Consider the following 21,471-nt stretch of genomic DNA (forward strand, 5'->3'; position numbering starts at 1 on the left):
CCAGGCCCCCGGCGGTGTCCTCCCGCCGGCCCCGCCCTCCCCGCCTCGGAGGCGCCGACCCCGGCCCGGGCCGCTTTGTCCCGCCGCCGCCCTACAAAGCTGCCTTTGTGGCCCGCGGCCTCCGCGGGACCCGATGACGTCAGCCTCCGTGACCAGCCCGGCGGGGCCGAGCGCGGACCGCCACGCCCTCTGGCGGCCGAAGGTGGAAGAGCTCGTCTACGAGCCCCGCCCGGCAGAGGAGAGCCTTTCACTGACCCCTCCCCACGGGCTAAGCTAGCTCCCTGCCAAGGCTCCCGGCTCCCGGCTCCCCCGTGGTCCAGGGCAGAAAAGGCCAGGCTCCTTGCCTGGTTCTCGGGGATCACCCACAGCCACCCAAGCCCTGTCATCTGCCGTTCCCTCCAGAAACGCACGAGCACTTCCCATAGCTTCATAGCCTCTGAGACTCACTGGACACTCCTCCTTCTCCCAGTGTGGAAGAATCCCTTAGGAGAACTCCTTGAGAAAGCAGCCCCACTGTTCCAGAAGGCTCCCCCAGACCCAAGACTGCAGAAGTGCTGGGGGTCAAGGGGGAGACCTAGAGGCCCCAACACGTTAAGATGACTAGTCCAAGGGGGAAAACTGAAGCGATGAGTACTGGGCCTCAGTATGACCTGGCAGTTGAGTACCCAGGGCCTTGCCACCAGTGAGGATCCAGAGCCAGACCACTATCACCTTAGCACATCTAAGCCTGGGTCTCTGCCCTCATGAGAGAAGAATGGCGAGCAGGTCTTGGAATTTTTTTTTTTTCTTTCTACGTTTTATTATTTCAAACCAGGTGAACAATTCCATAAAACATGTGAAAAAAGCAAGGAAGTGTTCAACGCTGAAGGACCCGGGCCTGGGGCGAGGGCATGAGGGGCATGGCCCCTCAGCAGGCAGCAGCGGTTCCTAGGTTAGCGCTAAGGAGCTACATTTAGGTTAATGGAGCCAGGGCCCAGGGCCACTGGGGTGGGACCCTCAGTGACGTTGGCAGTTGTCTGAACAGCCCTTGGAACCCAATTCTGTGGAGGGCAGGGTCGGGGTGCCACCCGCACAGGGGGCAACCAGCAGAGGGATAGGTGTAAACACGTAGACACGCTCAAGGCACGGAATCACTGGAAAGGGGCTGGGTGGGTGCTGGTCAGGATCTGACAGTTTTAAATAGTTTTTTCTAAAAAGTTTTCTAGGTTTGCAGTTTTCTCTTTTTTTTTTCCCTTTGACTTTCTCTTTTTTTAATAAAAAAAAAAAAAGCTACGAGAATGAGCAGGTGGACTGTGGTCTTCAGGAATGGTGGCGTCTCACGCTTCTTGTGCTTTTTCCTTTGGGGCCTCCGAGTGGCTTGGGTGGGTGGGGGGCGGTTGTGGGGGTGGGCAGGAGGCTCCCTGTAAACATTTGGACTCGGGTTGGGTCAGGGGCTGGTGTTGGGCGAAGCCAGGGGTCCCAGGCTGGAGAAGTGGTGCCCCTCCAAACAAACACAGGCCGTGGGAGACTCAGCATGGGCTCCCCTCCCCCATCACAGAACAAAACAATGGTTAAAACCAGAAAGGAGGCCAGGAGGGGCTACGGGCATTCCCTGCACCTGGAGCAAGGGCAGGCTTCAAACAGGGAGGCCTGTGGCAGCCCGTCCCCCAAGTCTCTGGAGCTGAGGGCGGGGACGGCGGGGAGCCAAGAACAGAGAGGAAAGAGGGGAAAAGCGGCCAGGGGGACAGGCGGGGAGCGTGGTCCTCTTGCCCCCATCTTCCTCAGGGGCTGGGGTAGCGGAGTCGGCGGTGGCCCTGGAGGTAGGGGACAGTCAGGGCGTGGGTCGGGAGGGAGGGAGCCAGTGTAGGTCTCTCTGCCCACCTCCCTAGACAATGACCCTTCTCCAGTTTCCCCACCCACTTGTTACCAGGGACATGGTGGCCAATGTGTGTTGCTGGGTCACACACACACTGTAACCCCTGTTCAAGAATGAATGGGAGGGGAGACTGGAGCTCTGGCAGAACCCTCCCCACCCACCGCTCCCAGGGCTGGTGAGGCCAGCCTCAGCCCCGGACCCTCAGATGGGTCCGAGGGAAAGATGGCAGGGGTGAGCACAGAGCCGGTCGTGCCGAGTGGAGGGCAGTTGGGCCCCTTCTGTCATCTCGATCCTTCAGGCCAGGCCAGTGGCCTGGTGGGTGGGAACGTGAGTTTTCGCCAAGGAAAATGGGGACAGCCCTTCAGTTCTGTCCCAGGACACAGCCCAGAGCTTCGACCATCTGGACCACTGGGCAGAACGGAGCCCGGGCTGTTCTGTGCCACGTGCTCAGTGCCCAACCCGGTCACCCTCCTGACTCAACACCCTGTGCCCCCCCACCCCCGCGCTCTGGTCTCTACAGGTGTCCAAGTTCACCACCCGCAGCTGGACGCTCTCTGGCCCCAACCCTGTCCCTTTGCTGGGCTCGGTGGCCCCACTGTGGTCCTCCCTGCCCGGCCCCCTCTGGCTCACCATCCTGCCAGGCCCCGCTGCCCCTCAGAAGAGGCCGCAGTCCTTCAGGTTGTTCTTGATGATGACATCGGTGACAGCGTCGAACACGAACTGCACGTTCTTGGTGTCGGTGGCGCACGTGAAGTGCGTGTAGATCTCCTTGGTGTCCTTGCGCTTGTTTAGGTCCTCGAATTTGCTCTGGATGTAGCTGGCTGCCTCGTCGTACTTGTTGGCCCCTGGGGGGTGAGGCAAAATGGTGAGGACTCGTGCACTGTGTGCGGCAGGCGGGCCCATCCCACAAGGACAGAGAAGGTTCTGTGTGTGTTAATCAACAAACATGTATGTGTGACAACTGTGAGAGTGCAGAGGCACATCTGAGTGTGCAAAGAGGGGCACCTGACTGTGTGAGGGATGATGCTCAGTGACATGTATGGGGTACGTGCCCGAGTGTGTTAAGAAGGGCCCTGGGGTGTACAGACACAAGTGTGCAAGCCTGCGAGGCACCAGCTGTGTGTGAGTATCCTGCAGTTTACCCTTCTGTCCAGCGGGGGGCGCCCGTGGGCCACCTGGTCACCACCAGCTCCTCCCCAGAGGCCCAGACCCCACACCTGTATACTCAGGGAAGCAGATGGTCAGGGGGCTGTGTATGATCTTCTCCTCGAACAGGTCCTTTTTGTTGAGGAAGAGGATGATGGATGTGTCCGTGAACCACTTGTTGTTGCAGATACTGTCAAACAGCTTCATGCTCTCGTGCATGCGGTTCTGGGGGCAGGACAGCGCTTTCAGCACCAGCCACCCCCCAACCCCTCACCCCTGCCCTCCCTTCCCCGTGACCTCTGGGCCTCTCACCATCTCCTCGTCCTCGGCTAGCACCAGGTCATAGGCGCTCAAAGCTACGCAGAAGATGATGGCTGTGACGCCCTCAAAGCAGTGGATCCACTTCTTCCGCTCAGACCGCTGACCGCCCACATCAAACATCCTGTGGACACAGCGTCTTAGCTCCAGAGATGGGAGTTCTGGGAGAAGCTCCCTGCCCCATTTCACAGGTTGACCGACTGAGGACAGAGGCCTGCTCAGGGTCAGGTAGCTGCCTCCATGGTATCACCCACACTGGCCCACGTTCCCCCCCAGTTCTGGCCCAGCAGAGTGAGTGAGGCTGGTCAGCAGGGCAGGTGGCTGCCACACAGGGCCGGGTCAGCAGAGGCGGTGAGGTGCTGGCCACCACACAGCCTTAAGGAACTCAGAATGGGGCTGGGGAATCCCAGATGAACCTTCTTGCCCAGCACAGCCCTCAGCAGGCCCCGGTGTGAGGATCTCTACCCATCACCCCCAAGGCTGGCTGCTCCTAGCCCTGTTACCCAGCCCACAAGCCCGCTCACTTGAAGTGTAGGTCTTTGAAAGTGAAGTGCGTTTCCACGATGCCCGTGGTCTTCACTCGAGTCCGCAGTACATCCTGCTGCGTAGGGATGTAGTCGCTCTGGGCGATGCGCTCCAGGTCATTCAGGTAGCTGTCAAGGGGTATTGGGGTGGGGGGGAGGGTGTCAGTGGGGGCCAACTGGCCCCTTGCCCTTCCGTCCCTTTATATCTCAGGCATAGCTCCTGACTCTTCTTTATTTATTTTTAATGGAAGGTTAATAGCTTTATAGTATTGTGTTGGTTTCTACCAAACATCAACATGAATCAGCCATAGGTTTACCCATGTCCCCTCCCACTTGAACATCCACCCCACCCCTCTAGGCGTTACTGAGCCCCCAGGTTTGAGTTCCCTGGGGTCTTACAGCAAACTCCCATTGGCTATCTGACTCTTTAACCCTTGCCTGCGCTGCATTCACCGCTCAGCTGAGGGACAGCTCTGAGGCCAGCCAGCCAAGCCCCAGCACCCAGGTCGGAGGCAGGCCTGCCTCACACAGGATCCAGCGTGGTAGAGTTGCAGGTGAGGGTGGCGGGAGGGGGCGAATCAGGCCTTCGGGGAGGGATGCAGGATGCTAATCAGCGCAATTACGGCGCCCGCCACAGAGCAGCCTGGCACTCCCTTGCCGCGGGGCTGGACAGGTTGAGGCCTGCCAGGCCCAGTGGGCTCTCTGCCCAGAGCCCAGCAAAATCTGGGCTCCTCAGGGGAAGGGCATAACCACTAGCTTGGCAGGGGTCCCAAGGGCTCCCCACTACCAGCTCTCTTAATTAGTATCAATGCCGCCCTGGTAGCTCAGCTGCCTGCCTCAATATCCTGGCTGTGCCCTCGGGGTTTGGGTCTAGGCCTCCCAGTCACTGCCCAGGACCAATGTCTTGCTCTCAGGGCAGGGCTGCTGGGTGCAGGGCTTGGCTCCCCCACAGGCAGCTAGGCCAGAGGGAAATGACTTCAGAGACGCACAGACCGAAAAGAAAAACAGGAAGGGCTATGGGGAACCGTGACGCATGTGCTGTGACCTGCAAACTCTACCCCACCCCCTAAGGAGAGCCTCCAGCCTCATGGTGAATTCCACACCCGTTCTTCCCTTGTCTGCAACAGGGGGGCTCACCTCAGGGCCCCAGGGCCCCAGGGCAGCCTTGGAAGATTGCTGTGAGGAGGGGCTGGAGGATCCCTGGACCCCAGAGTGTTCCAATCTGCTCCCCAACCCTGGGTGATCTCATTGCAGCATAAACCTGCCTGGGAGGGCAGGGCCCATGTTCACTGCTGAATCCCCACACCCAGAACAGCACTGGGCACGCAGTGGGTGCTTAATGTCTGGGGAATGAAGGACATGGATGACACAGGAGTGGGAAGGGGCCAGAAGGTGGTCGTGAACAGGCCCTCCTTGAGAATCCCAGGCCCTGAGATGACAGGGGTTTATAGGAGCCACCACTCCCTACCTGCAGGACCCCAAGCGCTGCTGGCACTGAGAGCCTATGACCTGTGGGAGTAAACCCCCCCCAGCCCCACACCCCATCGTGTGTGGCTGTGACTCTGCTGCTCCTATGGGGGAGCATGCTCTCACAAGTGCGTTCAGGCCACTGCAGGGAGGGTGGGAGGCTGTCCACGTGACTGGGGCAGGGCTCAGGAATCACGGCCAGGCAAGACTGGCCTCCCACCCAGCTTCACGGAGGTCCAGCCCCTCTCTGGGTGGGCTCAGGATGGGAAGTGCAGTGAGAGTGGGAAAGCTGCTCAGACAGAGCAACTGGCTTAGACAGAGGTAGGAGACGGGAGGTGAGAATACAGGGCCCGCAGCCTATCTGGGGTGGGGGGGCCCACCCAGAGCCCATGGATGTCTCCCCGGGGAGGGAGCCCACCCAGAGCCCATGGGTGTCTCCCCACATCCCTCTTCCAGGCCAAACCCAAACCACCAAGACCCTGGCTGACAGTGCAGAAACTCATTGTATCCTCCTGAAGGTGCTCAGGACCTTGGGTTCAGGCTATAGTCCAGGTCTCCCCCAGCTCCACCGCCGGCCCGGCCCCATGGAATGAGTACTCACTAGGCGGCAGAGTCGTTGAGCTGGTACTCCCGCGAGCGGCCAAAGCAGGCCTGCACCCCGTGGTCAGCCCAGAGCCTCCGGATGACGCCGGACAGATCCTCAGGCAGCACGCCCTGCTCCTCAGCCGTGCACGACAGCGCGAACAGCTGCCTGGCGTCGTCCTGGGCACAGCAGTAAGCAGTCAGCGTGTTGCAGGAGCACACACCACCCCACTACTCAGAGGCAGGGAGGAGGCCTCCGGAAGGGGGCCCAGACTGGGGTTTTCTCAGCTCCCCCTGCACAAGGCTTGCCCTGAAGCGTTATGGGAGGCAGGCAGGGGTTGGGGAGTTCACGTACCGCGCGGGAGGGGTCAGCAAAATCAATCTGCAGATTGCCCATGGCTTTGACAATGGCCATGATGGACTGGATGGTGTTGCTGTAGACAACCGCCCGGTACTGTCGGCATTCTTCCTCTGAGTAGCCATCCTCGTGGATGATCCTGGCAGCCAGGGGGCCGGGGTTAGGATGCATCGGGCACGGGGACCCCCACATGGGCGTCTGGAGCTACGGGGGCCTGCAGTAGCTACTTCAGACAGGAGGAGACTGCCTCTGAACCACTGGGGAGCACAGGATGAATGTGGCCCCTGGGAAAGTGCTGGGCCTGGCTAACACGGGCTGGGCCTACACTTGGGGGCAGTACAGACCCTGAGGAAAAAGGGGGGGAGCCAAAGTTTGCAGGCTGTCTCCCACACACAGCACTTACTTCATCTGCTTGACAATGGTGCTCTTCCCTGACTCCCCAGCACCTGGAACAAGGGACATGGGAGTTAGGGAGCAGGCCCAGTGGGGACACAGAGGCCAGCAACTAGCGGCCCGGCCATGTGGCCCGGGAGGCAGGACCCATCCTTCTCTTCAGTTGCAGATGGAAGCAGTCAGGCCTGGTGGGCAGCAGAGCTACCGGGGGTGCGGCTGGCAGGGCCACGGGGTGAAGACAACCTAGGCCACCTGCACCCCATGGTGGACTCACTCCAGGCCTTGGCTTCCCACAAGGCCTGTTGCTCAACGTGGTTCCCCACTGCCCTGGCTGAGTCCAGGGGCTTTGGCTGGAGACTGGGGCTCAGCAGTCACCCTGTCATTCTTGCACACGCAGGCTCGCCACTCCGCGGACAGTGCTCCCCAATGTGGCACCAGGCCAGAGCGGGCAGAGGAGCCCTGCTTACTCTTCTCCCTACACCGTGAGCCGCAGCTGCCGTGCGGCCTGGGTCCGGGCATGGCGTCACACTCCTGCCTTCCAGACACGGCCGAGGCCCAGCACCCTGCTTGCGGGGCCGAGGTCTCCTCTAGGCAGAAAGGACACCAGGACCTGGGGGACAGGCAGTGTCACAGACACACATGTACTGACTCGTGATGCTTCTTCCCCAGCCTGGCAGAGCCCCATCCTGTATTTCTCTTTGACCAATGCTGAGGAATTCGCTCCGGTGACTGTCGGAGCAGCCCCACAAAACAGGTACTATTTCTAACATTTTACAGATGTGGACACTGAGGCTCAGAAAAGTCTTGGCCCAAGACCATGTAGCCAGGATTCAGAAGAGCAAGGAGGTATGTAGGATAGTGATGCCTGACCTGCCCAGCCCTACTCAAAATATGGCTCAGATCTTGCAGGACAATGTCTTTTGGTTTTTTTTTTTTAAACGAAACATCTTCCCAGGCTCCATCCCAGACACAGAGCCAGATCTCAAGGGGTGCAGCCCAGAAACCTGAATTCCCCAAGGGAGTCTGTGCAGGGAAGTGTGAGACCAGGAAGGCCACTCCTCTCTTGGCTAGGGGTGGGGACAGGGCCTTACCGCTTCCCTTGGCCGCTCCCTGTCCTAAGCTCCAGGGAGAGTACACCTCAGCAGAGCCCAGCTTTCCCCAGCCTTTGCCCAGACTGCACCCCTGCTCTGTCCCAGCACTGCCAGGCACTACCTCTTGCCAACTCCAGGTCTTTGCCCAAGGAGTTTTCTCTGCCGGGCATACCTGCCCAATGTCCCACCTACATGTGTCCCAACCCTCCTGATCACTGTTGTGGGTCTGTCTCTCTGACCAGCTCAGCAGGGTGGGTGGTGGGGTCTGTGGGGGAAGTCACCCTTGGGAACTCTTGGCCCCCATATATCCCTCAGGGATGGTTAAGAATCTCGGAGGATGAAGGGGCTAACACACACACTGCCACGAGCAGCATGGATGTCAGCAATGATGATCTCAGCACATCCATGAATCGTGCCCCCTACATGTCAGTCGCTATTCTAAGACCCCGTTCTTTAGGTGGTCTCACACAACAAGCCCTGGCTGTAAGTCAGCTCTACCCTCATCTCCACCTCACAAATGAGGAAACTGAAGGATTTCCCTGGTGGTCCAGTGGTTTAAAACTCCACGCTTCCAATGCAGAGGGCATGAGTTTGATCCCTGATCGGGGAACTAAGTTTCCATATGCTGTGGGACATGGCCAAAACATTTTTTTTTTTTAAAGGTGGGGGGGGGGGGACTGAGAAACACCGCTATCAAATGGTTACAGCTCCTCTGCATGTGGCCCACCTTGCCTCCTAGCACTATCCCACATGCCCAGAGAGTCTCAGGTCCAAGTCTCCGCACTGCCCTCCAAGCAGCATCAGACCCTGCTTGCCAGCTCTGGTTCTTTGCCCACCTGTATCCATCCTACCTCCCACCCCACATCCACACTGACCAGGAGAAACTGAGGTGTGGATTGCGGCCACAAGCCAGGGGCCTCTGTGAGGATGCTTCACAAATGCCGCCTGGAATCACAGGCCTGCTTCCCAGGATTGGGGAGCGCTGCAGGGGGAGCAGCACAAATAGGCAGGCTGGGGTGTGAGCCCCTCTACTGGTTCGACCCCTGGGCACTGGAGGCCCCAGTCCTAGTGTATCTCCCCTGGGCGTGGGCTGTGGTCAGGGGCAGCATTCCTCTCCATAGGGCTGGCAGGGGAGCGGCCAGGACAGGACCCCTCACTTAACACCCCCCACCTGTGGAGTGGGCCCAAGGGGAGAGGGCCTGGGAAGGCCCTGGTGATGCCGAATCATGGAGGCTCTTCCCCCAAGGCCCAGAAATCCATGGGGCAGGGAGGACAGCGCTGGACTGGCCGACCACAAATGAAGGCCAGGGGACATCTGACTGTCCTTCCCACCTAGTCACTTGCTCCCAGAGAGCAGGAGGGAGGGTGGACAGCCTGGGGCAAAGGAAGACCCAGGAGCCACGAGTCCCAGCCAGGACTGGCGGCCCGGCGCAGGAGCGGAGGCCGAGGGCGTGAAGTGATGGGTCACATGGATCACGCTGTCCTCAGTCAGGTGATCCAAGACTCAGAGGGGGCAGCTCTCTGGGGCACAGGGGACCTCAGGTGGGGGTGATTTGGGGACCACTGTGCACCTGAGGCACCAGCCTCCTTGTCTAGTCCTGTGATTACTCTCTTGGTAAAAGGCATGGACCACTCCGTGACCCTGCCCAGAGATGAGGACGCCAGCACAAACCTGCTTTGCATCTGATTTTCCTAGCAGCAGTGGACTGGGCAGACATTGAGGGCCCTTCCCCTGTCCCCTTTGAGCTTCAGTCTCGCTTCTTCTCCCTTCGAAGAGGAGGACATATTCTTTGCCCTCAGCAAGGGAACAGGTGGACAAAGTCACAGAGCGCCCATCCCTGGACTCAGAGCAGTCCCTTAGTCCCTCCCACAGCTGTGACTCAAAGAGGGAAGGAGTTAAGTGGCAGGACAAGGGTGTGGTGCTAGCAGCCAAGCAGAAAGCAGGGGACAGCACAGGACAGAATCACAGGCGTGGCCCAGGAGGAGCTACCATAGATTATGGGGGTTGGGGGCAGAGTTGGGTGGGGCCATGGGCTCTATCCAGTTGGACACCCTGGTTCTCAGGCAGCCCACAAGCGAGGTGTCCTCGGAGCTCCTTTTCCATTGGCACCTGATGACGCTTCTCTATTAGATAGGCTGGCACTTGGCCTGGAGTTTGCTTGTACCTTGCTGATCCTAGGCACCCAGTTCTCCCCACCCAGCCCTGCACCTTCCCTTCAGAGAAGGGGGCGTCACTAGCTCCATCCGGATTGCTGCAGAGGTGCCGGGGTGGGGGTGGGGGGGACTCAGCCAGCAGAAGGCGTCAGGAGCCTCGTACCCACGGCAGGCCCACCAGGTGCTCCTTTCTCCAGCTGAGCGGGACCAGAGGGACCTACAAAGGATCCCCATGTTCCCACCGGGCCACGCCTCTCCCCACCACCAAGGAAGAAGCCTCCCCAGCCCCTGCCTCGGGGCGCAGCTGCGGGGCCCCCAGCGGGCAGGCAGTAATTGCCGAGATGTGCAGGGCGACAGCGGCTGCTCTGCACTGGAACATCTGCTTCCACTCTGGGAGCCCTGGGCCCCAACGGGAGGAGGGAACAGATGGGGGGGGGAGGAGGGGAAGAACAGCTCCACCTGCCTGAACAAGGACAGCAGGGCCTCTGCCAGCAAGACAGAGCCCCTGGTCCAATGGCGTGATGCTGATCCCAAGTCCCTGCATCGCGTTTCCGCTGTGGTCTGTCTGTGTTGAAGCCTCTACCTCCCAGACATGCCTTTGTCCTGCTGGGATGCCCTGACATGCTGCTTTCCTCTCTGGCCCCACTTTCCCTTCTGCAGGAGCCACGAAGCCTTGAGGGGCCAGCGGGCCCATGTCACATTTTCAGACCCTCTCCCAGAAGGAGGTCCAGACCTACTCTGGTGCCACCTCCATCCTCCCCGAGATCTTCAAGAATGGCTGCCCGATCCTGCCCTGGCTCTGGCACCTCATCTGTGCAACAGGATACCACCATTATCTCATCCTAGGAGACGGGTGAGTGCCCGGCACACCGCGAGCATTGAGATCAAAGTTATTATCGCTGTTTTCTTTTACCCTTCGGAAGATGACAGAGTTCCCTAAACCTCTCATTTCCTGCAACCCACAGTGACCACACTGCATAGGTCACTGCGACCACAGCCTGCAAAGGAGCCTGCCGTGGCCATCTCATTTTGAAGGCGAGTTTCTGAGGCTTTCAGGCAAAAGCACAGCCCAGGGCAGTGACCAGGGGCTTGAGAGGCTGACTCAGCAGTGGTGGTGGTTCCCTGCCGGGACTTGTATAACCTGGGACTGGAGTCAGAGCCACGCACTCCTTTGCTGGCTTTCTGCTCTCAGTTCGTCACTTCCCTTCCACACAACCTGGCACTCCTACCTGGGCAGGGTACTCGTTCCCGCCCAGCAGGTCTCACTGCAGGCACCAATCCCTGGTTCTCTCCGCACCCTGAAGGCCGGGGAGCAGGGCTCCCTACAGACGCTCCAGAGCTGGTGGGCTCCCCAGGAACATGTGGGGCCGAGGAGAGCTGCCAGCTGACGTGGCAGGCCTGAGGGCAGAGATTCTCAGAAGCAGCCGTGGCTCGGACCACAGGGTAGACGTGGGGAGCAGCCCAGCTCAAACCCACAGCCGGGCCCGCCCCCCACTGCCAGCCTCCCAGCACAGCTCCCGCCCCCCTCACTGGCCTACCCTGGTGGGCCGCTGGGGGAAGGCTGGGATGCACCCTGGGAAGCCCACCCCAAAGGCGCCACCCCTGACACCACCTCCCACTCTCATCTCAGGAAGGTGCCACGTCTCCAGCCTCCGGCCCAGCCTGCCGTTTCTGGGCACCCCCTTCTCCCGCCCCGCCCCGCCCCTGCAGCCTTAGGGTCCCCGGCCCGCCACCACCAGGGGGAGCCCGGCCGCCAGGGACCCAGCGGAGGAGGTGGGGGTTGGGCGGCGCAGAGAAGCGTTTGTTTCTGGTAAGCGATGGCGGCGGCGGCGGCGGCGGCGAGGGGCGGCTAGGGGAGGTGCCTCACCCACGGCCCCCTCCCGAGCCTGGGAAGCCGGCGGCCTGCAGAGACGCGGCACACAGGGGAACAATGGGGACGACGGGGAGGGGGAGAGGGCCCCGCCAGACAAAGGCCATCCAAGCCCCGCCCCTGGCGTCTCTTCCTTCCTCCAGGTGCTGCGCTTCACTCCCTCCAAGGAGGCTCAGCAGGGCTCTGGCACGGGGGTGGGGGGAGGGTCTTGGACGGACCCGGGTGACACCCCCACCCACACGCGTGGCCTCGCCTTCCTCCAGGTGCTCCAGCAAAGCCGGAACCTCCCTCCCTCCAGTCTCTGCCCCTCGGGAAGCCTCCAGCGGCTTCCGGACACCCATCAGGGAAGCACTAAGGACCAAGGCCTGGCCAAGTCTTTGCTCTTCGTTGCAAAGGAAACAGGCCTCGGATTCTCCCAGGCGCGAAGAGGGCTTTGCAGGGCAGGGCTGTGTCTCCTGCAGGGGGGCCTTGCCCACCGAAAAAAGGGAAACTGAGGCACCGGGTAGGGCAGGCCACCCTGGAGGAGAGGCGGCCCTGAGACCTGTGCCTTATTGGCCACTGAGGCTGCATACAGGTCTCACCCTCCACTGCCAGGGACTGCTAGACGGGGCCCAGGTCGTACAAGGAGCCAGGCCATTTGGCACAGCCCTCTTTCTGATGCTTCTTCACTGGAGGAAATCGCCTTGCTCTTTTCAAAGAGTCAGTCACTGTGGTAGACCCAGGGTGAGATGCCTGTGTCTGGGCCTCAGTGTCCCCATCTCTGAAATGTACTCCTCAAGGGAGTGTGCCAGGCACAATGCCCGCCCTGAACAGCCTCCCTTGGGTCTTCACACCCACCCCAAACTCCACCCCGGGGTCCAGCCCACGCGGGCAGTGTGTCTGCGTGCCCACAAGCCACGAACCAGGCTTGAGAAGCGTGACGTCACGGGACCCAGCACGGGGCACAGACAGGGGCGGCCAGCCTCAGGTCACACAGTTAGGAAGGTGGGGGAGAGGGTGCTCTGGGACCTGGAGTCTGGACTGGCCATGAGGATGCCATGTTCGTTCAGCTCTGTGTTTGGCCTCGATGCTTCTGCCGCCTCTGTCCTCACTCTCTCCTAGGTCCTTTAGACTCCTCAGTTCCCTAGGGCCTGGCCTGACAAGCCAGAGCAGAACCCTGGGAACTCCGCGGGGAAGGGCAAGGCAACTGAACTTTGGATTTCGGAGGCCAAGAAGGATGAGGACCAGCTGTGGTCTTCCCATGCTGTGGCCAGCCCACACCACGGACACATGAGTCACCATACAGGAGCCCACTGCAGCCTTTGCTCTTAGTGGGGACCCTCAGCAGGACCACTCTTCCCTTCTCCTCATCTGGACAAGCCCCAGTCTCCAGACCAGGCTTAGGGGCCCCCCACACCGCACCCTGACAGCCTCCGAGCTTTCCTCAGGCCGGGACTTAGTCCTCTCAAGCCCAGGGGTTGTGGGAGGCACAAACATGTTTGGGGAAAAGAGAAACCCTAAGTTGCCTGACAGTGACCTGAGCATTCCTGCGAGGGGACACGGGCTGGGAGGGGAAGTGGGAAGCGAAAATGGGGATACCTGTATTGGGACGAGGTCACCCCATGGCCACACAGCAGATTTCTGGCTTTAAGCTGGAAAAAGATTCATGCACAGTCTTGGGTCCCACTCTCTAGAATAGATGGTCCCCTTAGAGTCCCCTAAAAGAAGAATCAAGGCCCTCAGGCATATGCAGGACATGGGGACACCCAAAGCACCTGCCTGTCACCCTGACTGAGCAATTCTTGCCAACTGGGCATAGAATCCTGTGGGGAGACAACAGCTGGGGACAGGTGCTCAGAGTCACCGCCTGGGTTGTCCTCTGGTGTCTCCACTTACTGGGTACGTCACATGATGTTCCCGACCCTCCGTTTCTGCATCAGTGAAATGGGTTTGTCAGTCCCAGCTCCACAGGGTTAAACACGAAGAGACCGGCTCTATGCAATGGTCACAGCTCAATCCGAGGCAGCTACTGTTATCACCGGAGGGGAAACTGAGGCCCAGTGAAGGTACCCACTACCCAGGCCCAGTGGGTAGTGGGGTGGGGGAAATCCTTAGGCTGGATCAGGGGCCCTTCTGTCTACCTCCAGGCAGGGGAAACCCAGAGTGAGCTAATCCCAGGGCTGCTGCTCCATTTCCGGGCATTCATCTGGGCCTGCAGCCGGCCTTCCGGCTTTGGAGGGCAATGGCGGCTCGGGAACATGGGAGCAGCCCTCTGCTTTCCTGCTACACCCCCGCCCCCTCCGCCAGCGTCCCTCTTCCAGCCACCACTTCCTGTGGCCAAAGGAGGAGCCTGGAATCCTTCTCAGAGGCGCCACCTTCTCTGAGATCCTGGGCCCAGTGGCCACTGGGACAGGACAAGGGACAGAACTGTCTGGATTGCCTCCAACCCGGGGACCACCAGTAGGGGCAGCCCACGGGGCCCCTGCACAGGTGGGGCTCACCTTCTAAAGCCCCCCACAATGAACTGCCTCACACTCCCCACCCCAGTGCACAGTGTGAGCGCTTCTCTGGCCTCTTCCTCTTTTGGGCTCCTCCTCCTCCAGCTTCTTCCTCCTTTTCCTCTGGTGTGGACACCACTTCCTCGAGAGGCCCAGCCCTGCCGTGCAGACTTCACCACCCCTCCTCCAACCCCGGGACGTGGTACCTGCTGCCATCAATACAACCCCCCCCCCAAACCGGAGATTCTGAGGCTGTATTATCCTTGGCACCCCAGAATCCTCTGAGCCACAAGGACACCCTTCTCAGCACAAGCCTTGTACGATCCCACCTTTAGGCTTTGGCTCAAACGGGCCTGGCATTTACTGCCAAGCCTTGGAAGTGTACGCAGAAGGCCAACACTGAAGGGCCAGCCCAGGTTAGAGAGTGTGTGGCTATTCCAGGGAGACTATTCCCCCAGCCACCAAGACAATCAGAGCCCCACGGTGCAGCCTAAGGGTGAGGGTGGAGTGTTTGGGGTTTAGTAAGAACAAGAGCTCCAGGCAGAGAGGCTGGGTGGGGCTGGGCAGAGGAGCCCCACCCTGCACCTGTGGCTGACAGAAGCTGTCTGAGAGTATCAGGTACTAGGGCCATCATCAGAGGGGCCCAGTCCTTTGCCCTCCCAGGGCCTTCTTGGGCAGGGCACAGCGGCGGTGGCCTGCCAGAACCCATTAACCCCTTTCCCCTGCTGACCTTTTAGGTTAGGACTCCTGCCCCTGAGAGAGTGGGAAGATGAGATTAGAAGCTGGCTTGGGTCCTGCCTTGGAGACAGCACTCAGGCTCTGGCTTGGACTGTCTCATCCTCTGCTGGGGATGAGGGAGGCCAAGTCCTTGGACCCTCAGATGCTAAGAGCTTAAGTGGACAAAGCTTCCTCCATCCTGTTCCTGCCTAAAGAATGGGTGGCTTTTAGAGATGGAGACTGAGAGAGACAGCCAGGGACGGACATCAAGGACAGGGTGTGCAGGACCTGAGTGCCCCCGCCTGTGGCCCAAGCTGCCGCAAGTGCCAGCCCTTGCACTGCTGGAGCCTGGGGACCTCGCTGGGATCCCATCAGGTCCCACCCCCAGCACTACGTGCGGTCACTTGCTGGGTTGCTGTTAGCAGGCTTAGGGTATCTATGATGCTAGCCAATGATCCTGCAGCTCAGGCCAGCCCAGGGCCAACCCAAAGAGGCCCTTGACTGTGCCAGTCCCCATCTGGCAGCACAGGCTCCAACTCAAGCACAGTGGGTGGTTCAACGCTGCCTCAGGGCCTGGCATGGAAGCCTGAGTACCCCAGCTGGCCTCACTTCCACCTCCAGCCACAGGGGCAGGCATTCCCTCTGTCCCTACCACCTGCTCTGCCCTTTATCTTGGGGTTCTTCAACCCCTCCTGGGATGTCTTCAGCTGAGCTCCAGGGTCACTTCCCTCGCAAACCACCCCCCCCAATCTCCCAGCTCAGGGGTATCCCCTGAAGGACCCAGCTTCACTCCTATCCTAGAGGTACAACTGCTTTCGTGGGGGTCACAGGCAGGGGCTGAGCCCAGGGGGACTGGGCAGGCAGAGGCGGAGTCAGAAATGGTTTAGACCCCCCTACTCACTCCCTAGCTTGGGAGCCCCAGCAGTGCAGCTACCGACTCGGGAAGACAAAGCCTGCCCTCGTCTGGGGGAGGGGTGGGAAGAAGAGACTCACTCAAGCTGCCCCGCCCCCCATTCAAGTGCTAATGAGCTCCAGCCGGATGGCGGAATAGCGGGACGGTGGGATGGAGAAGGTGGTGGGGAGAACAGGGAGGCTGGAGGCCAGCCTGGGTACCAGCCCACTTGGTACCCCAGGGCCCTGCCACACCCCCAACCCTAAGCGCCCCTGGGAAGGTGGCTCAGCCCCCAAAGACTGGGCGTAAGGTCCCCAGGGCAGTGTGTCACTCCATATGCCACCAAATATCTACAAGTCTCAACCTCTAACTTGCTGTGAGCAGCGGCCCAAGGGCAAGGGTCAGGGTTCCCAGGGCCTCCATACTAAGGCTAGGCAACCTCTGAGCTGGGGAGATTCCTCCCCATCAAACTCTCAGCTCTGCAGGAGTCAGCGGCGGCGGGGGGGGGGAGTCCCTCTCCTGTTCTCACACCCACAGGCCTTGGGAGTACCATCCCCGCAACACGTGTGGCTGCAGGCAGGCACGGCGAGCAGAGCATCTAGCAGGATGTCACCTGTCTCTGGGTTTCTCAGCTGGTGCACCAGGTGGAGCAGGGATCTGAACCTAGGTGTGTGTGATCCCCTCAGGAGGGTGAGGCCTCCTCCCCCAGGCCAGGCCTTCCCACTTTAGAGCCCATGCTGAGTGGGTCCCTCTGCCCCCAGTGCCTGACCCTGGCAAATACTGCTAATCTTTCAAGGCCAACTCAGAGGACCCCTTCCCAGGAAGGACTATTCCCCCCATCCTCGAAATTCACCGCATCAGTAGACTCTACGTATTACCCAGCCAGCCAGGATCCCAGGCTAGCCCTTCCCACTAACTCCTGCTACACCAAGCCCCAGGCAGCAGCTTGAGAATTACTTATCCCTGTTCAGGGATGTGTGCAAAGAGTTTCATTCTTTCCACACCTAATAGGCACCTACAGTGTGCCAGGCCCCTTGTGAGAGACAAACAGGACTAACGTCACAAAACTCCCTTCCTTTCATTTGATAAAATGCTCTGAGCCCCTCAATGTCCAGTCTCCGCACTGGCCAGGCCAAGAACCCATAGCACTGTTCTGGTCTGAGCCCCATGGCTGGGGGGCAGCTCCAGCCCTAAGAGCTACACAGGCTCCACTGCAGCAGCAGAGAGAGCAGGCCTGCAACAGTCCCCAAATAGCCTAAGCTAAAAGGAAGAATGCAAAGCTGGTTTTCCCATATGAACACCTAGAGTCCCTACTATGTGATCTGCAGGGAGTGGATAAGGGCTGTCTCTGGAGCCTGGCTCAGATGGCAAAGGATCTGCCTCAGAAGCAGGAGACCTGAGTTGGATCCTTGGGTTGGGAAGATCCCCTGGAGAAGGGAATGGTATTCTTGCTTAGAGAATTCCATGGACAGAGGGAACTGGTGGCCCGCAGCCCATGGACTCGCAGAGTCGGACAGGACTAAGTGAGCATGCACTGAGGCGCCAGCAGAGCGTGATGAGACCACAAGCAAACAGCCTGAAGGATTTTCCCCTCAGTCTCCCCTTGAGTCCTGGCCATTGGCCTTACACAGTCCTTGCCACCTGCCCATATGGCAGGCGATGGCTCACTGATCGCTATCTTACTCCTCCATCTACCCATGTCCAAGACCAAGTTCACACCAGTAGCGCTTCTTTCATTCAACAAACAGACAATAATTCCCAGGCTCCATGCTTGGCATAGAAGGCTCAGAAATGAACAGGACACGGTCCTGCTCCAGCCACGGGGGAGGGCAGCTGTGACACCGACAAATACCACGCTCTAATTGGGGGGGGGGCGGGGCGGGGGGCATGGGGGGGGAGTTAGAGGAGGTGCTTTACCAGCCTTCGAGAAGGGGGTCAGGAAAGATCCTGGGAGGTCACCCCTGGGCAGAGTCTTGAAGAACAATCAAGTAGGAGTGAAATGTGGGGAAAGTACATCAAGTGAAGGTAACAGATGCAAAGTCCCAGGGGCAAGAGGGAACTGTTGTATTTATACCATGAAGCCTTCCTGGAGCCATCTCTCCTTTCTCTGTAGACTGCCCACACAAGCCCAAACAAATCAGAGTCACCCCCTAAACACACACTCTGGCTTACTTTACCCAAAGTGCCCATGCCAAGGCCCCAGATTCTACCAGGGGACAGCAGGTCAATCAAGCTGAACTGGGTGGGGGTGGGGATATCTCTGAAGTAGAGCCGGTATCAGCAGCTCTGCTCCCCCAACCCAGCTGCCAGGGAACACCCCTCTCCCCGGTGTGTACCACATCTGCCTTTGCCCCAGGGACAGTGACTATGCCCGCCGGCTGGCAGGGCTCCCCAGGACGGGAAGGAGCCAGTATGCGGGTGGAGCAGCAGGCGTGGTTGGGCTGGGAGGGGAGGCTGGCAATTGCCCAGCCTAAGTCCCGTTGCCTGGACAGTCTTTCCGCTACGTGGGACAGGCGCCCAGCTCTCTGAAGCTGCCTCAGCTGGGCTCCCATCACCTCCCCCGTAACTGGACAGGCAAAGGACGGCCAGCCAGGACCCTTCTCCGGGCAGTCCGGACAGACTGAGTCCTCAATTTCAGGCAAAGTTTGGCCTCCCAGCCCCTTACAGTGAGTGCATCCTCTGCACAGTCTTAGCCCCCACTCCCCATCCTGGGCAGGGCACTTCTCTGGCCCAAACCCAGGAAGCCCATTTCACAGTGGAAGCAAAGGCCAGAAGGACAGGATGCTGAGATGGACTCCCCAGCCTACAAAGTGCCAAGCATTTCTAGGGGACCCTGTACCCCTGGTTACTGCCAGCTCAGTATGAGAAGGGTCGCCAGGCCCAAACCTGAACCGGGCTCCAAGACTGGTGGGATGGGGTCAGCATACAGAACCAGGCCAGGGGCCCTGTGTGCCCCAGGCCCATGGCCCAGTCCCACACCTCTTCGGGCACCACCATAACTGTGATCAGCTTGGGAAAGGGCTGGCTAGTGACCCCCTGGCTGGGCACTGGGAGGCAGCAGTACCCGAAGCACCCTTCCCAGGCCCAGTGGGCAGCATCGATGGGCATTCCGCCGCGTCGACACCCACTCGCTGCCGCTGCCGCACTCGCAGCAAAGACAGGAAGAGGCAAGCGCCCAACGCAAAACAGCCCAGGAGGCTGGGCCGCCGCCCCTTCCCGCCCCTTCTCTTCCTCCCCGCAGCGGCAGCGGATGCCATTTTGAAACCTCCGGGGCTGTGCCCCTGAGGCCAGGCCCCCAGGGACAGTCAACAGATGGGCCCGGGATGGAAGACACACCGTCCCCTAGGCCACACGCTCACCATGAAAAGCTCCACTTTTCACAGCCTGGGGACCCCAGGGCAGCTCTGGGGCTGAGGGGCCACACCCCCCCACATACATGGTCCAGCCCCTAACACTGCCGCGAGGGCCTCCTTCCCCACTAGGTTTGAACTCCACCCCACCCCCCAATCAGGCTGCCACTGGGCGCACCACACCTGCTCCCAGTGAGAGGCTGGACTGGGGCAACTACCAGGCCCCCAGCCTCTGCACAAGTCCACTTCAGATGCCCACCCCATAGCAGGCCCCCCACTATTCAACCAGCTGGTCCACCACTCCCCCCCTCGCAGGGCCTCAAGGTCCGACAGGCCCACCCACTCTCAGAAGCCACGTCCTAGGCCTTTGGGCCCAGAAAGGGTGCGGGAAGCCCAGCACCCATCACCGGCTCTCCTTGGCCCGCCCGCCCGCCGGGGGCAGTAATATGTCGGCTGTCTCACCACTTCCACTTCCCCCCACCCCTCAAGCAGCCACCATCTTTCCTGGCCTTGAAGCCGACGCAACCCAAACTCCTCCACACTCCCTCCTAACCCCAGATCCCCCCCTCACTGGCCCAGACAGGGCTTAGAAACGGGGAAACGGATAGCCAGCAGAACTCCCTGGGCAGCCTGAGGCCTGGTCCCCTCCCCCAACAGGACCAGTGGAGCCCTTGGGGGTCTGAGGCCAGTCCTTTCAGGCCGGCCCACCTGGTGCAGGAGGCGGGTGGGGAAATCTGGAGAAGGCTAGAGTGTGGGAGAGAATTAAGAGCAGGGGAGCACAGGGTTGGAGGAGAGATGCATGCAAAGAGGGAGCTGGTGGGCCAGATGCAGGGAGCAGGGGTCTCTAAGGGTTTGGGGGGTCTGGCTGGAAGGTGGTCTCCTAAGCAGTCATTCCACTTGAGAGGTGCAAACCAAAATTCCACCTGAGAAGTCCCTTGGGATCAAGGTGCACAGGTGGAGGATACAGGGTCCAGAGTAGGGATGGGGCACAGAATGGGAAGGAGGGAGGGAGTGGGGGCCTGGGAGGGGCCCTGGAGATACTCAGGCCCAGTAGGAATAGGGGGAGAAGTGAGGGAACAGGTGGTGCCTGAAGGTGGGGGCTGAGTGGGATGGTAGGGGGTTGGGTAAAGTCTAGGGGAAGTATGGAAAGACAGGCAGGGGGCTCTGAGGGTCTGTCAGGCTGGACAGTAAGAGTGTATGGTCAAGCAGAGTCCTGGGCAGTGGGTGTTGGGGCACTGGTGGCTGTATTTGGGGGTTTGGGCTCTGGGATGAGTTGAAGATGGGGCCTATGGGCTACGGATCAGAGGTCTCGGTCAACCCAGAGTTTTGATCCATTTTTTTGGTTATGTCTTCGCCGGGCGGGTCTGGGGGGTTCAAGTCCAGGTGTGGGGATCCAGACCGAGTCTGGGAGCTCGAAGCCCTAGTCCACAGGTCAAAGTTGGGGATTTGGGCAGGGAATCGGGGGATCCCAGCGCAGGGCGCGGCCTCACCCAAGAGCAGCAACTTCACCTCCCGCGCCGCCTTCTCGCCGTCTTCCCGCAGGTTCTTGTCGATCATCTTGGAGCGCTCGGCCGCCGCCTTGTCCTCGGCGCTCACGGTGCAGCCCATCCCGCCGTCCGCCGGCCCGGCCGCTGCCCGGCCCCCACAAGGCCCAGGCCCGGCTCGGCCCCGCCCGACCCCACTCCGCTCACGCCGCCGGCCCTCAACGGGTAGCTCCCGAGTCGGCAGTTCCGAGCGTCTGCGGGCGGTGCCTTCCAGGCCGCCGCGCACCGACGGCAGGGCGGGCCGGGGGTGGGGCCGGAGCGAGTCAGGCCTGGGACTGGGCTGGGGCAGGGCCGAAGGCGGGGCCATAGGAGATATGGGGCCGCTGATTGGCTCGAGGGCGGAACGAAGGCGAAGTTAGGCTCAGCCCAAGCTCGGCCCGGGTTGGAGGCGGAGCCACGCCGAGAGAGCTGCAGGGGTTGAGCCTAGCCCAGAAGGACTGGGCGGAGGGCGGGCTGCAGGCGGGGCCGGGCTCCGATTGGGTGCAGAGCGCCTGGAGCCCCGTTGCTCGACGGCGGGGGCGGGCAGATCTCGTAGCCTGAGGACCGGGATCCGCTGCACCTCAGAGGCCGAGCAGGAACCAGTCCTCTGAGTTGAGCGAGCAGAGCAGAAAAGGCGTGTCTTAAAGATAATAAACCCAATAAACTTGTCTCGGGATCCACAGAGCCCCGGAGGCTCTCTGGACTGCTTCTTTCGTCTTAAAGCGGTTTTGACCCCTTCTCTCTCACATTTGAA

The 21,471-nt window shown here is 60.4% G+C and overlaps 1 protein-coding gene across 1 annotated transcript; it reads right to left on the reverse strand.

Moving 5' to 3' along the window:
• Positions 1-774: 774 nt before the first annotated feature.
• Positions 775-20,950, reverse strand: GNAI2 (G protein subunit alpha i2). The gene is made up of 9 exons (XM_020915815.2): positions 20,685-20,950; positions 6,654-6,696; positions 6,248-6,389; positions 5,912-6,072; positions 3,844-3,972; positions 3,314-3,443; positions 3,073-3,226; positions 2,486-2,700; positions 775-1,793 (listed from the first exon to the last, which is right to left on the reverse strand). Exons 1-8 carry the CDS (start codon positions 20,800-20,802, stop codon positions 2,510-2,512), a joined length of 1,068 nt encoding a protein of 355 aa, XP_020771474.1. The 5' UTR covers positions 20,803-20,950; the 3' UTR covers positions 775-1,793; positions 2,486-2,509.
• Positions 20,951-21,471: the final 521 nt, after the last annotated feature.

Source organism: Odocoileus virginianus, chromosome 26 (assembly GCF_023699985.2).
Source record: "Odocoileus virginianus isolate 20LAN1187 ecotype Illinois chromosome 26, Ovbor_1.2, whole genome shotgun sequence".
Classification (NCBI taxonomy): domain Eukaryota; kingdom Metazoa; phylum Chordata; class Mammalia; order Artiodactyla; family Cervidae; genus Odocoileus; species Odocoileus virginianus.

Bases quoted from the DNA above. Each gene is read 5' to 3' on its own strand.
- GNAI2 (XM_020915815.2), bottom strand. From the start codon at position 20,802: ATGGGCTGCACCGTGAGCGCCGAGGACAAGGCGGCGGCCGAGCGCTCC. The intron at 6,697-20,684 runs GTGAGGCCGCGC...CCCTTGTTCCAG, and splicing joins GGTGAAGTTGCTGCTCTTGG to GTGCTGGGGAGTCAGGGAAG. The intron at 3,227-3,313 runs GTGAGAGGCCCA...TCCTGCCCCCAG, and splicing joins TAGCCGAGGACGAGGAGATG to AACCGCATGCACGAGAGCAT.